General features: G+C 36.0%; 1 protein-coding gene across 1 annotated transcript in view; it reads right to left on the reverse strand.

Annotated features, from left to right (window-relative positions):
• Positions 1 to 13,628, reverse strand: part of KLHL8 (kelch-like family member 8) — a 29,710-nt gene extending 16,082 nt beyond the window's left edge. Inside the window, exons 1-3 of the mRNA XM_006867745.1 lie at positions 13,346 to 13,628; positions 4,074 to 4,622; positions 1,678 to 1,864 (exon numbers count right to left, since the gene is read on the reverse strand). Coding sequence (XP_006867807.1) covers positions 1,678 to 1,864; positions 4,074 to 4,622; positions 13,346 to 13,567 — 958 coding nt within the window. The 5' untranslated portion in view covers positions 13,568 to 13,628. The remainder of the gene's footprint in view (positions 1 to 1,677; positions 1,865 to 4,073; positions 4,623 to 13,345) is intronic.
• Between the last annotated feature and the right edge of the window lie 1,510 nt (positions 13,629 to 15,138).

Raw genomic sequence — 15,138 nt, forward strand, 5'->3', positions numbered from 1 at the left:
TAAAGTTTTAATAAAGGTAATACAGAAACGGCTGCAAGCATACATTGACAGAGAACTTCCAGAGGTTCAAGCAGGATTCAGAAGAGGCCGTGGAATGAGGGATATATCATTGCTGATATCCGGTGGATCTTGGCCAATAGCAAAGAATATCAGAAAGATGATTACCTGTGCTTTATTGACTATAAAGGCTTTCAACTGTGTGGCTCATGACAAGCTGTGGACAACAATGCAAAGTATGAGTATTCCAGAATACTTAATTGTGCTCATGAGGGATATGTACATGGACCAAGAGGCAGTTGTTCGAACAGAACATGGCAACACTGAATGCTGTAAAATTAAGAAAGGTGTGTGACAGGGTTGTATTATTTCACCATATTTATGCAACCTGTATGCTGAGCAAATAATCCGAGAAGCTTGGTTATATGAAGAAAAACATGGCATCAGGATAGAAGGAAGACTCATTAACAACCTGTGATATGCAGATTTGATACAGTGTTGCTTGCAGAAAGTGAAGAGGACTTAAAATATTTACTAATGAAGATCAAACAGCACAGCCTTTGGTATGGATTGCATCTGAATGTAAAGAAAACAAAAATCCTCACACTGGACCATTAAACATTCTTATTAATGGAGAAAAGATTGAAGTTGTCAAGGACTTCATTCTTATTGGATCAACTATCAACACTCATGGAAGCAACAGTCAAGAAACAGTCAAGAAATCAAACGATGTATTGCAGGTAAATCTGCTGCACAAGACCTTCTTAAAGTGTTGAAGAGCAAAGATGTCAGCTTGAAGACTAAGGTGAGCCTGACTCAAGCCATGGTGTTTTCAATAACCTCATATGCATGCAAAAGCTGGACAGTGAATAAGGAAGACCGTAGAAGAATTGATGCATTTGAGTTATGGTGGACAAATTATCAGGAGGGACTAGTCCCTGGAGAAGGACATCATGTTAGGTCAAGTGGAGGGTCAGCAAAAAAGAGGAAGACCGCTAATAAAATGGATGATGGACTGACAAGAGACAGCAGCAATGGGCTCAAGTTTAACGACTGTGAGGATGGCCAAGGACCGGGCAGTGTTTCCTTCCATTTTACACAAGGTCGCCATGAGTTAGAACCGACTCCATGACACCTAACACAACAATAACAATGCTCTGCTATGCAAATATTAGATACATTTATCAGTATTTTTATAATACAAAACAAATATTTAAACATGGAACGTAAATCAAGCTCCACACGTGACACTAGGGACACAAACCTAAATAAGGTACTTAACTGTCTTTGAAGAGCTCTAAACATGTTACGTAAGTAAATTTTAATAAAATATAATGACCAACATGGTAAAGTAAGTACAAGTGAATTGTTCTAAAAGCACAAATTTTAGAGAAGCCAATTCTGCTTTAGAAGCTCAGTGGAGACCTTAAAGGAAAAGCTATCTCAGTATGCTTTTCAGAGTACACAGGACTTAGTGTAATGTTTATAAAAAGAGGTTTATCAAATACACTATAAATTATGTGCAGTAAAGTTTAATTATGAGTAAGTATAGAATCTTATTTTCCAATTATTACTTTAAAGCAATCCAATATTAATCATTTTACAATTAATTTTGGGTGTTCATAATCAAATACAAACAACAAAATTCCTTCTAATAGATAAAGTGAATAATTTCAATACCAGCAGTATGTTTTCTCGGTGTAGTCCTAATGGAATATTCAAAGTCAGGTATGGCTCTGTTACTCAAGTGAAGGTGGTAATTTCTTGCTTCATCCAATAAATCTCTACATTTTAGATTTAGTTTGACAATCTGTTCTTTTGCCACAACGCCCATAAGAAAGTCAATTGGCAACAACGGCAGGCGAACCTAAGATCATGAATAGTTACAAATGCAAAATTTAAGTTGTAGATGAATAGTTTGTTCACCACTTTCACTGCATATGGTCTCTTTTCAAAATTCATTTGCTTCATACAGCCTTTCTAGCATAGAAATGAAATTCAATATGCCACGGTCTACACAATTTCTAGTATTGGTCTGCACTAATGAAATCAGCACGTGTTGAATTAAAATATCTGCTCCCTTTTCAATCCAGATTTAAGTAAACTTAGTAAAAGAATTCACATCTTCATTCAAGTTACTTTCAAAAATGGTACTGATATAAACACAAGGGCCCCTTTACTGCTAAAGAGACAGCCAAAACAAAATTGTGTTGTTTTGTGCTTTATTCGCTTGCTTTTCAAGGCTAAGATTTAACATGCAGAAATGTGATTTCTTACTTAATAATTCATATTAAATAGTCCATTTTACTTAAATATTCTTATACAAATATTCATATTTGAACAAATAAATGCCGTTATCTTCAAATCACCTAGGAATACGATATACTAACTCAGGAGTGTATCTTTCAGTAAAGGTACCCACCCTCTTTCTCTTATAAATTCAGTGGTTTTCTAGTGGGTTGTAAAGGATGATCAAACCAGTGAATACTAGTTTTGAGTTAAAAACACACACACATACACACAAATAAGATACATAGTTACAAGCAAATGAAACTTCTTGTTTTTGCTGACTAACTTATATTTAAAGTAATTCTACGATAGAAATTCTAGAAATGCTCTGAAGTTAGAGGTACATTTGAATTAAATATTGCCACAAGAGCTTGAAAATATTTCAATCTCATTACAACCATACTTGGAATAGGTTTGCTTCATTTGTCTACATATACCTACAACAGAAATACTGGTAAGCATAAGTAACTGTATTCTTTGCAATATGTTTGCTAAATTTGTGATGTTATTGAGAAATTTTAGATGATAAAAATTATAATTACCACTCAGTGTTTCTACTGAAGTCCTGGTGTGACACTGTAGGATAAGTACTAGACTGCTACCCACAAGGTCAGTGGTTTAAACCTACCAGCTGCTCCTTGAAAACTCAAACAGGATTGCTATGAGTGGGAACTGACTTGATGGCACTTAACAACAACAAGGAGTGCTTCTATCTGACACAAGTTTTAGCAAAGCATTTAAATTTACAAAACAAAACAAATAAGAGCCATCTTCTTGTAAGTTTAACTTCATTTTATTTATGAGAAATAAATGAAGAAAGGACTAAGAGGAAATAAAAGAACACAAAACCAAAGTTTTAAAGGGCACTGTAGGCTAAGCACTGTACTGCTAATCACAAGGTTGACAGTACAAACCCAAATCAAAGTCATTCCTTGGAAACCCTACACAGGGTCGCTCTGAGTCGAAATGGACACGACAGCACTGAACAATCATTTTTTAAATATTTTTTCTATCTAATCAACTCTTGTTAAAAGTAAGGAAATAGATAATAATAAAAAATATATTTTTGAGGTTAGACAAACTGTTGTTGTTAAGTGCCGTCGAGTTGGTTCTGATCCATAGCGACCCTATATAGGGTTTCCAAGGAGTTCAAGCTTGGTGAGCTTGAACTGCTGACCTTGTAGTTCAAACGGCTTTGCAATCTGGTCCATTAACCCACAGTGCCACACTAGGACTCCCAAAGGAAAAAAATGGAAAATTAAAGTCTCATTTTCTCCTTTTTTGCCCTTCTCCCCTACTTACTACTATTGTCTTGTGATTTTTTCCAGAATGGATTTATGTAAATAAGGATTCAATGTACTTGGATTAGTAAAATAACTTAGTAACATTTAGAAATGTCATTATAAAACAATTAAATTATAAATTATATTTAATTTAGAGCTATTTCCTCAGAATCACTTTCTAATATCATAAATTTTCATTACTACATTTAAAGTTTCATTTTTCTAAGAGGAAAAATATCAAAATGGTGATTTAGCTACCTCGAGGTACCCTGAGCTATCTCAAAGGAATATTCTGAATATTTATATTAGAAAGAATATTTCTAAATCAAATGTACAATTTCAGACATCTACAGATAGTACAATAGAGTAAATAAGAGAGTCAAAGCTATTTTTTTACAGCTATTTTTATCTATGATTTCTATATTCCTTCTGATAAATGAAATGCGTAGATTTCCTTCTATAGCATCACTTCATTTCTATACACAATCTTATTTCAGCCCCTACCTGTGCAAGTGTTTCATCCAACCATTTGGAATGATGCTGAGGATTAGCAAGAAGCCACTTGATGGCAGCACTATAGACCAGCTTTTCATTCTCAATATTTAAATCACTGGAAGACAAAAGCTTATGGAGATGCTGGGGTGACACACTTACAAAGTCTTCACACTCCACAACTTCAGTGAAATGCTCACAGGCATACTGATCCGCCATGTCCATTAAGTCTATTCGATTGTGACTTTCTGCAAAGGCTCTTACTGCCAGGCAATTAGAAGGATGAAAATGTAACTTCATGTATTCACAACAAGCTCTAGCCACCAGTTCAACCTGCAGAATGCAGGCGGCATATAAGAGAGGCTGGACGTTGTCAACAGTCAAAGTGAGCCGGGAAGAATAAACAAACTTTACCAAGTCTTCTATTGCATCACCATCAAAATCTCTGATCTCAATCAGTGTTTGCTTGGCTTCAGCCATTTCAGAGAGAAACATGGCTCTGAAGTAGGGAATAACACAAGCCAATACCAGTTTGTGACAAGAGATTAGCTTTGAGCCAACCTGTTTAAGACACACACAAAAAAATTACTCAATTTAGCATCAAAATGAGCACCAGATCAATATAAAGCATACATTATGTCAGAGACAGAAATCTTAATGTAAAACTTAGGTTATTTCTGTAGCAGTGTAATCCTTCAGTGTTTTAGTTTCAATCTAGGCCAGTTTCTTAACATCAGGCAATCTTCTTCTTTTATACACATCTATGGAGTCCTGGTTGTGGCACTGTAGGATAATGCACTGAACCACAAGGTCCACAGTTTAAAACTACTAGCTGTTCCTTGGAAACCCGATACAGGGATACAGGGACACTGTGAGTAGGAACTGACTCAATGGCACTTAATAACAACAACATAATATATTTAAGAAGCCCTGGTGGTACTTTTTTGATTACTAACTGAAATGTTGGCATTTTGAGCCCATCCAGTGCTCTGATGGAGCAATTTGAATAAAGACTTCAAAAACTTGTAGAAAAATGGAATTAAAAGATAATGGGGGAAAAAAGATAATGGAAAAGATATGATTGGTTGAAAGTAAAGTTGATGAGCTTTTCTGCTTACCTTCACTCAATTCACAATAAAAATTTAAAAATTTTAAAAAGCCCATTCCTAGCAATCCAGTGTACTGAAAAGACATGCTTGATCCTTGATATGAAGAATCCTTCCCTATTCAGTTGGAATTTGGGGCAGCTTCATCCATAGCAAAGGTCCATTTGATCGGGTTGTAGCAATTTACGCTTGCTCCTTGCATCATGCTTCTTTATCTTCATCTGGTAAAATTCTGGTCAGCAAGCTATCCAAGCTAGGTTAAATAGGTACTATCTGCAAGTTTGGGAGTTCTCACACACCTCCCCCTCTTCAAACCAGGTGGCCTCTTCACTCTTGACTCTAGCCCCCCAGTGGCTAGGTTGGTGTCCTTGAGCTCGGGAGTTCACACATCTCCCTGAATTTCAAATCAGCCAGCTCATCTTCTTCACTCTCTCATCTCAAGGCCATCGGGTGTTTAGGAACCTGGCTAATCTCAGTCCCTGTCTTCATTGCTGCATTTCCCCCACTTTCACTCACTAGCTGACCTGGCAGTCAACAGCGAACATGTAAGACTGTTAGTGTGTTCCCTTTGAGCTTCAGTCTTAGAAAGGGGTTTACCCTGAAGGACTGACTTTTCTTGCCTTGATAGCTCCAAAACTTTTTGTTTTCCCCATTGGTCTTCCTCCCAAGAAATATCTTTCCTCTTGTCCACATGGGTCTGGTGATGAAGAGGGATAGGATTTTATGATTCAATTACGGGTAACTGGTATCAGTAATTGTTACCAGTTGTGGCAATAGTCACATCTGTAAATCTGTAGAACAGGTGTAACAAAAGAAGAGGGAGCAGACAATGTGTCATTTCAGGAACAGACCCATCAGGACACGAGGAAAGCTACTTAGCAGTCGTTATTACAAGCCTAACTGACTTGCTTTTTATTTCTACTTAAAGAGTTTGTAATTCTATGTTTTATATAAAAGTAATAACAAACACGGAAATCTTATCACCTTAATTGTTGAAAATTAGATTACTTCTAAGAGTGTACCACTACAAATGACATAAAAATGAACTTCTTTATAAATTGATCTTTGTTTATAATTTATATTATTCCCTATGTATATTGTTGTTGTTGTTGTTATGTGCCGTGGAGTCTATTCCGACTCATAGCGACCCTGTATAGTGTTTCTGAGGCTGTAAATCTTTACGGGAGCAGAAAGCCTCATCTTTCTCCCGTGGAACAGCTAGTAGTTTCGAACTGCTGACCTTGTGGTTCGCAGCCCAATTCGTAACCACTACGCTACCAGCTGATTCAAAGGATAGGTACAAATTGTTAAACTGTCCAAGTCTGATCCACCTATTATATCTCTGCCATATTCCAAATACTAACTTTTAAAGAAATATTTGCCAATTTGATGAGCGCTGTTATCTCACTGTTTTATCTTTCTTTAAATAACAAAATTGAATCATTCAAAATTTGGGACTATTTGTATTTCTTGTATGAACCATGGATTTAAAAATTATAAGAACACCTCATACATTTATTCTCATATTTACTTCAACTTTTCTTTTTTAAACTTTTCTGTTAAATTCTATTCCCCATCCCCATGATTTCATATTGTTAGCAAAGAATATTCAAAGTTTCATGGGCTATTAAAAGATCAAACAAATGTGTCTTGGAAGAAGTATAGCCAGAATGCTCCTTAGAAGCCAAAACGGTGACACTTTTTGTCTCTTGCACTTTGGACATGCTGTCAGAAAGGATCAGTCCCTGGAGAAGGACATCATGCTTGGTAAAGTGGAGGGTCAGAGAAAAAGAGGAAGACCCCCATTGAGATGGACTGACACAATGGAAACAGTAATAGGTTTAAACATAACAATAGCTGTGAGAATGTTACAGGACCAGGAAGTATTTTGTTTTGTTGTGCATATGGTCACTATGAGTCAGAATTGACTTGAAGGCACCTAACAACAACACTGGAGTCCTGGTGTGGTGCTGTGGGTTAATGCGCTGGACTGTAAGGTTGGTTTGGACCGCTGGTCCAAGCTTACCAGCAACCTCTCGGAAACCCTATACTGGGTCGTTATGGGTCAGAACTGATTCGATGGCACTTAACAACAACAATAATTTTATGTAATCAAATCAATCAATCTGTTCTGGATATCAAGTTTGAATTCATTCCCATGCTAATAGTCCATAAATACTCACTTTATATACTGTTTTCTACTTAAATGTTTAGTTCTATCTGGAAATTTTTAGTACCAAGACAGATATCTAATTTTATTCTTCTCAATATTCTTTTCAGCTTTCCTGGCACTTAGAATAATAATCAATGAGTACAATTAATAACTATGTTGTTAGTTGCTACCAAATCAGTTCTGATTCCTATCTATCGTAAGTACAACAGAATAAAACATTGTCTGGTCATGCACCATCCTCAAAATTGTTGCTAAACTTGAGCCCATTGTTGCAGTCATCCTGTCAATCCATCTCATAGAGGATCTTCCTTTTCACTGACCCTCTGGCACTGGAGGATAAGCACTGGATTGCTAACCACAAGGCTGGTGGTTCAAACCCACCAGCTGCTCTTTGGAAACTCTATACAGGGTTGCTATGAGTTTGAACCAACTCCTTGGCTTTAAACAATAACAAACTACTAACCAAGCATGATGTCCTTCTTCAGGGACTGGACCCTCCTTATAATATGCCTAGTAAGATTGGAGAAAAGATTGAAGTTGTCAAGGACTTCATTCGTCTTGGATCAACTATCAACACTTGTGGAAGCAGCAGTCAAGAGATCAGACGACGTATTGCATTGGGCAAATCTGCTGCACAGGAACTTTTTAAAGTGTTGAAGAGTAGAGATGTCAGCCTGAGGACTAAAGTGTGCCTGACCCAAGCCATGGTATTTTCAATAACCTTATATGGAAAAGCTGGACAATGAATAAGGAAGATCGTAGAAGAATTGATGCCTTTGAGTTGTGGTGTTGGAGGAGAATACTGAAAGTGCCATGGACTGCCAAAAGTACCAATAGATCTGTTTTAGAAGAAGTTCAGCCAGAGTGCTCCCTGGAGGCCAGGATGGCTAAGCTTCGTCTCTCATACTTTGGACATATTATCCGGAGGGAACAGTCACTGAAGAAGGATGTCATGCTGGGTAAGGTGGAGGGTCAGAGAAAAAGGGGAAGACCCCTAACGAGATGGATTGGCCAGGTGGCATCATTGATAGACTCAAGTGTGGCAGTGGTAGTAAGGTTGGCCCCAGGATTGGACATTGTTTCGTTCTGCTGTACATGGGGTCGCTATGAGTCGGTTCTGACTCGATGGCACCTGACAACAACAACAACAAAGTAAGAACCATTTCAGCTGTACTTCTTCTCAGACAGATTTGTTTGTTCTTATAGCACTACATGATATATTTAATATTCTTTGACACCACTGTAATTTGAATACAACAATTCTTTGGTCTTCTTTACTCATTGTCCAACTTTTGCACACATATGAGGCAATTGAAAATACCATGGCCTGTAGCACTGTAACCATTTTCCTATTTTATAATAACCAGAATTCTGATTATATAATAAACTTATGTGTGTCTCATTTTTTGAGAATTAATTTTAAAATGAGAATTTCTGAAGAAAAAGACATGAGACGTGAATGTTATAAAGTATAAGTGTTTTACTTTATAAATGTCTCCCTAGTTTTTTTCACTAATGTGGAGGGAAAATGAATGATCACTTATTTCAACAAGTACAAGATTTCTCTCCACATGATACTACTTAATGTTCTAACAGAATTTACAAAGTAGTATTTAGATTCTATTGAGACTAAAATCGTAACCCAGACTACAAGAGTTTGGCATGTTTTTAAATTCACTTAAGCCCTAAAATGGAATCTGAAATCTCATATTAAGTATTCTCAAAATATCCTGAAAATAACCCTTTTCTAAATTATTTACACAAGTCACCACTGGGATTCAGTTTCTACACAAATATTTATAAATCTCACATGACATAAACCTGTTGAATTAAATAACTTCCAACTCTCTATTACATAATATATAACAATATAAAATAGGGCTCTACAGTTTCCAGATAAAACACTGTATTATCACTGCCTTCCCATCTAAGCGGTACAAATCAATGACCAACAGATTCTTTTCATGTTGTCATGCCTTGTTCCTTTACAACCAGATTTTAATCTCTTGAGGTAAACTATAGACAATACAAATACATAAATATGTTGTTGTTGTTAAGTGCCATCGAATCAGTTCTGTCTTATAGCTATCCTGAATAGCGTTTCTGAGGCTTGCAATTTTTTAGGAGCAGAAAACCTATATCCAGTTCTATGTAAAATAAATACATATTATCTTTAAAAAGTTCTTTGAGCCATATGTATGAAGTCTGAACATTTTTAAAATCTACATCAATTCTCCTTTTGTATTACTTTTTTTCCATTTTATTATCATATTTCCTAATGTGAATGATACTTTAGTAATTTTTGTTTAAAATCGAAACTGAGAATTCAAAAATCCTTGCATGTGAGCTTCTTGCACACAGAGAAAAGGTTTCAACCATTTGCTCTACATTTTTTGCTGTGCTTTGTCCAAATGAATCTTTATAATCTGGCTGCCATCCAGTTTTATATGGATTCTGTTGCCCACAACTTCATTTGGTAAGACCAAGTTTTCAAAAACTGCATCTTGCACAAAAGAACGAAATATTGCACCATCCTCACAATACTTGCTATCACTGTGTCCATTCATCTCACTGAGGGTCTTCCTCTTTTTCCTTGACCATCCACTTTACCAAATCTGTTGTCCTTTTTCAGAGTCTGGTTCTCACCATTCTCTCTTCTAAGGAGCATTAAGGTGGTACTTCTTCAAAGACATAAATATGTATTTTTCAGTAGTCTTCACCAACAGTCATTCAAATGTAATGATTCTTAGGTGGGCTTCCTTATTCACTGTCCAACTTTCACATGCATATGATGATTGTAAATACCACAGCCTGGGTCAGGTGCAACTCATCCTCAAAGTGGCGTCTTCACTCTTGAACACTTTAAAGAAGTCCTTGGCAGCAGGTGTGCCTAATGAAATAAATCATTTGATTTCTAGAATGCAGCTTTTATGTGCGTTAATTGTAGATCAACGCAAAATGAAATCTTTGATAACTTTTAATTTTTTCTCCAATTATCATGATTTGTTAATGTTATTAAATCTCTCTAGTTTTCCTCTTTTTATTTTGATGTGCAGGTGTATTAATTTTCTTTGAAGTTTCCCTGTAGTTTATTAATCTTTTCCCTATTTAAAACTCTGTTTTATCTTAAAATCTACTTGGCTTCTATATTTTATTCTCTCTTTTTGCTCTTAAGCTGACTTCATTATACATTGATATTTCTGGCTGCCTATTTTCAGTCATGTAGGTTTGTTTTACTTTAAATACTTGTGTATCTGGATTGAGTTCTGGGTGGCATGTCATGTGTGATAATCTCAAGTTGTTGTCTGCTGCTATTGGTTCGCAGTCCAAGAACAAAGATCCTTTAGTAATTTTTTGTAAAGTTGGTTTGGTCATTGCAAATTCCTTTAATTTCTGTTTATCAGAAGATGACTTAATTTCACCACTGTATTTGATGGGCAACTTTGCTGGATATACAACTCTTGGTTGGCAATTTTTTTTTTTTTTTCTTTTAGAGTTCTGTACGTCATTCCATTGTCTTCTTGGCTGCATGGTTTCTGAGGAAAACCTAGATCATTTTAATCAATCTCCTTCACATATTTTTTGGGAAATGGATCTTGCTTATTGGGTAATCTGCCTAGACTACCATAAAGACCCATCAGTGCTCACATTCCATAAAGTCGATTTAGACTCATGGAGACACCACATGTATCAGAGCATACCTGTGCTTCCCAAGGACTTAATTCATTGGGTTTTTGGCTGTACTTCTTCCAAGACATATTTGTTTGACCAAAATCAATCAAACTCACTGCTACTGAGTTGACTGTGACTCACAGCCACCCTAGGTAGGCTGTCTATGACTATAAATCTTAATCGGAGCAGACAGCCTCATCTTTTTCCTGGGGCGTGGCTGCTGGGTTTGCAGCACCTGCACTATTATTCTTGAAGATTTATTTCCAAAATTTCTTCCTCTAGTACATAAAAATAATAATTAAAGAACATTTCATCAGAAATTTAGAAATGAAAGACAACCAAAGCCTAAAGCTTTGGTGTTTAAAGTTGGGTAAAAATTATAAAACAATAGACATTTTATTCAATTTAAAATTATGCAAAGAATTATTAATACTACAATATATGCTCTTGCTATTAGTGAACCTTGATATTAATGAACATGTAAAAAAATTAGATCAGTAAACGTAAGAACAGTTCAAGATGTTTGGAGAAAAAAACATGTCAAGCTTAAAACTCAAGTAGTGAAATATATAGACTATCAACAGTCACAAAAGCACCTCTTATGTAGATCCAAAAAAGCATGAACTAGAATCTACTAATCAAGACCTTGAATAAATTCCCAAGTTAGTCAACATGGATCAAAATACAATGAGACAAAGATAAAGACAATCACTTTATTTTCAGCATGGGGATTTCATGGTAAGAAGTCACCAAGCATCATCCTTAGTTTTTATTGTTGATCCAACATATTGATCCAACCAGAAAAATAACATGACAAAGCAGACCTCTGTTTGAAAACAATGATCTTCTGTTGAATTATGAGGTGAACTAAACTAAAAATGACCTTAAAAGACCATCAATGGAACAAAGAACATGAAAATTTTCATTAATATCAACTCTGACTCATAAAATGAACCTAATGTCCAACAGTAAAGGTCACTTATTTTTTCATGTAAGTTTGCTTTTTCTGACTAAAATATGTGTCCAACAGAAAATTAAGAAAGCATGGAAACGGTTAAGGGAAAAGATTTAGTCATAATTCAAGAACTACTGTCAACCTGCTGCTATATACTGATTTCTATGCATTTTTAAGTATAACTGAGATCATCCCGAAATTTATAATATTTCCACAGTTTTCTAAAAATTGAGAACTTTGGAACCCGCATACTTACTGGCTGCCTAATATTCTATGCAGTGGCTGCCACACAGTTTATTTCATCATTTCTGATATTAACCATATAAATTTTTAATTTTTCCATAATTCAGATATTACAAACAGTATTTTACAGCAGAAAGTTTTCCAGCATTTCAGAATATTCCCTTGAGATAAAATCTGAAAAGTAGAACTAACAAATCAAAATAGGAAGCTTTTTAAATAGCTCTTGATATTACTGCCAAAGAGCATCCAAAAATACGGACCCAATTATTAAATCACCAGAAATGTTTGAGAACACCCATTTCATCAAAATTTCAAAAGCATTAAACATGTTTTAAATCTTCACTATGTTGATCAATTTTTACTGATTCACTTTTACACAGAGTTCTCCATTTTACAGCTCATGAAGTCTAAATCTAAGTCTAAAACACTATCAGGTGTAGATAAACAATCTGATGTAATATATGATAGCAATGAATTAGATAATAAATGAGCAGAATAGGAACTTGCAGTAAAACACTAGTATAACTGAGTAAACAACCAAGACTTGCTGATCTCCATCCTCTATCTGGAGTCCCTAGGTGAGAGAAATGGTTAACATGCTAACTGAAAGTTTGGAGGTGCTAGTCAACCTAGAGGTGCCTCACAGATCCTCTCTGACACTCATGGGGTTGCCACAAGTCAAAATCAACTCAACAGGAACTAGTTGGTTGATTAGTTAGGTTGTATCCAGAAGTGAGCAATACATCCGAGTCAAAAGTTCATGTGATCAACAGCAATTAATTCAGTCACAACGACTGCTTTTCTAGCATTCCAGAAAACTCAAAAATTTCATTAACTAAGAAATAACAACTACAGAATAATATACTGGACTGCAAGGTTGGCGGTTCAAACCCACGCTCCTAGGATACCCTATACAGGGTCGCTGTGAGTGGGAACTGACTCAATGGCACTTAATAACAACAACATGCTGTTTACCTTCACTTTATGCCCTTTCTTCTTCAATAAAAAAGGGCTGAGACTAAAATCATTATCACTATAACAAATAAGAATGGTACTCACATTTTCTATTTTGTGATTTTAGAAACCTTCCTTTTTATATAATACATTGAAGAGGTTGAGAAAAGTTAAGTCTTACCTTTAGTGTGACATCACAGAGTTCTCCATTTTCATAAAATCTAAGGAGAGAACCATGAAAATCTTTCCATGCTTCACTTGCTTCAAAAATAAAGGAGCCATCTCCATCAACACCATCACCGTCACTGAGTGGAGATCTGTTCTTTACTTGCTGGGGCTGCTGCTTTTTCCCCCTTGTGAAGTGGTTCCTAGCTTGTTTTGCACTCATAGGTTCTGAAGCCATTTGAGAGACTCTCCTCTTAATAAAGCTCTCTTCTCAAACATTCCATTGACTCTTCTTTAAAATGTCACACAAGTTTAAAAATCCATTCAACTGCCATTTCCAGTTTGTTGAGGTCAATATAACATACATAAAAACAAAACAAAGAAATAAAAAAACTACCATTAGTAATTATAATTCATATAATTATGCTGTTGTTGTTAAGAGTTGTCAAGTCAGTGTCAACTCATAGAGACCCTTTATAGGGTTTCCGAGAAGCAGCTGGTGAGCTTGAACCACCGACCTTGCAGTTCTAATCGACCTTGAAGATGAATGTTTATCCTACAGTGCCAAACCAGGATTCTAATTATAATGATAGAATTATACTATGTATATAAAACAATCTTAAAAATCATTCCTATAATAAAATTTTTTTTTTAAACAGTAACTTTCTAGCTTGTATGTTAAATTCACTTCAGCCCTAGTGCAGCTCTGTAGGTTAAACACAGGATTGCTAACCTCATGGTTAGCGGTTCAAAACCACCAGCCTCTCTCAGAAACCTAATATAGGACAGGGTCACTATGAGTCGGAGCTGGCTTGACAGCAAATGACAATAACAACAACAATTATTTTATATTAGTGAACTCACCAAATGTATACAACAATCCTATATGTATATGCACCTAACAACAAGAGTTTCAAAAGACATGACTCAAAAATTGACAGAAATAAAAGGAGAAATCCACAATAATAGTGAAGAAACTTCAACATCACTCAATAGCAGATAAAACTAGTTGATAAGTAAGCAATGATACAAAAGAACACAGTAACACCAACCAACTGGATCTAACTAATTCCTTCCAACATCAGAATGCACATTCTTTTCACAAGCACATGGAGCATTCTCCAAGATAAACAATATCCTGGGCCCAGAAACAACCCTGAACCCTGGTGTGGGTGGCACTGTAGCACTGGATTGTTAACAGGAAAGTTGGCAGCTCAAACACACCAGGTGCTCCTATACAGGGTCCCTACGAGTCAGAACCAACTTGATGGCGTTTAACAACAACAATATAAAAGAAATCACATCGTACGTAGCATGCTCTCTAACCATAATGGAATTAAACTAGAAATAAGAAACAAAGATAACAGAAACATCTCCAAATACCTGGAAACTAATAGCTACACCCAAACCAAATCTACTGCCATAGTTGACTGTGACCCTGCAGGGTAGAGTAGAACTGTTCCTTACCATTTCTGAGGCTATGATTTTCACAGGATTATACAGCTCATCTTTTTCTCCAGGGGAGTGGCTAGGTGGGTTTCTCCAGGGAAGTCTGGTGCTTAACCCACTGCACTACCAGGGGCTCTTCAGTATGATTAAAGGCATCGTGAATGTTATTTTTCAACCTTTTTACTGGGTTTGTTGTTAAGCGCCATCGAGTCAATTCCGACTCATAGCGACCTTGTGTAGGGTTTCTAACAAGCTGCTGGTGGGTTTGAACTGCCAACCTTGTAGTTCATAGTCCAGTGTTGATCCAACAGTGCCAATTTTAAATTATCACACATTTTTTCCATTGTATCAATGATTCTA

This window comes from Chrysochloris asiatica, unplaced genomic scaffold (assembly GCF_000296735.1).
Source record: "Chrysochloris asiatica unplaced genomic scaffold, ChrAsi1.0 scaffold00109, whole genome shotgun sequence".
Classification (NCBI taxonomy): Eukaryota; Metazoa; Chordata; class Mammalia; order Afrosoricida; family Chrysochloridae; genus Chrysochloris; species Chrysochloris asiatica.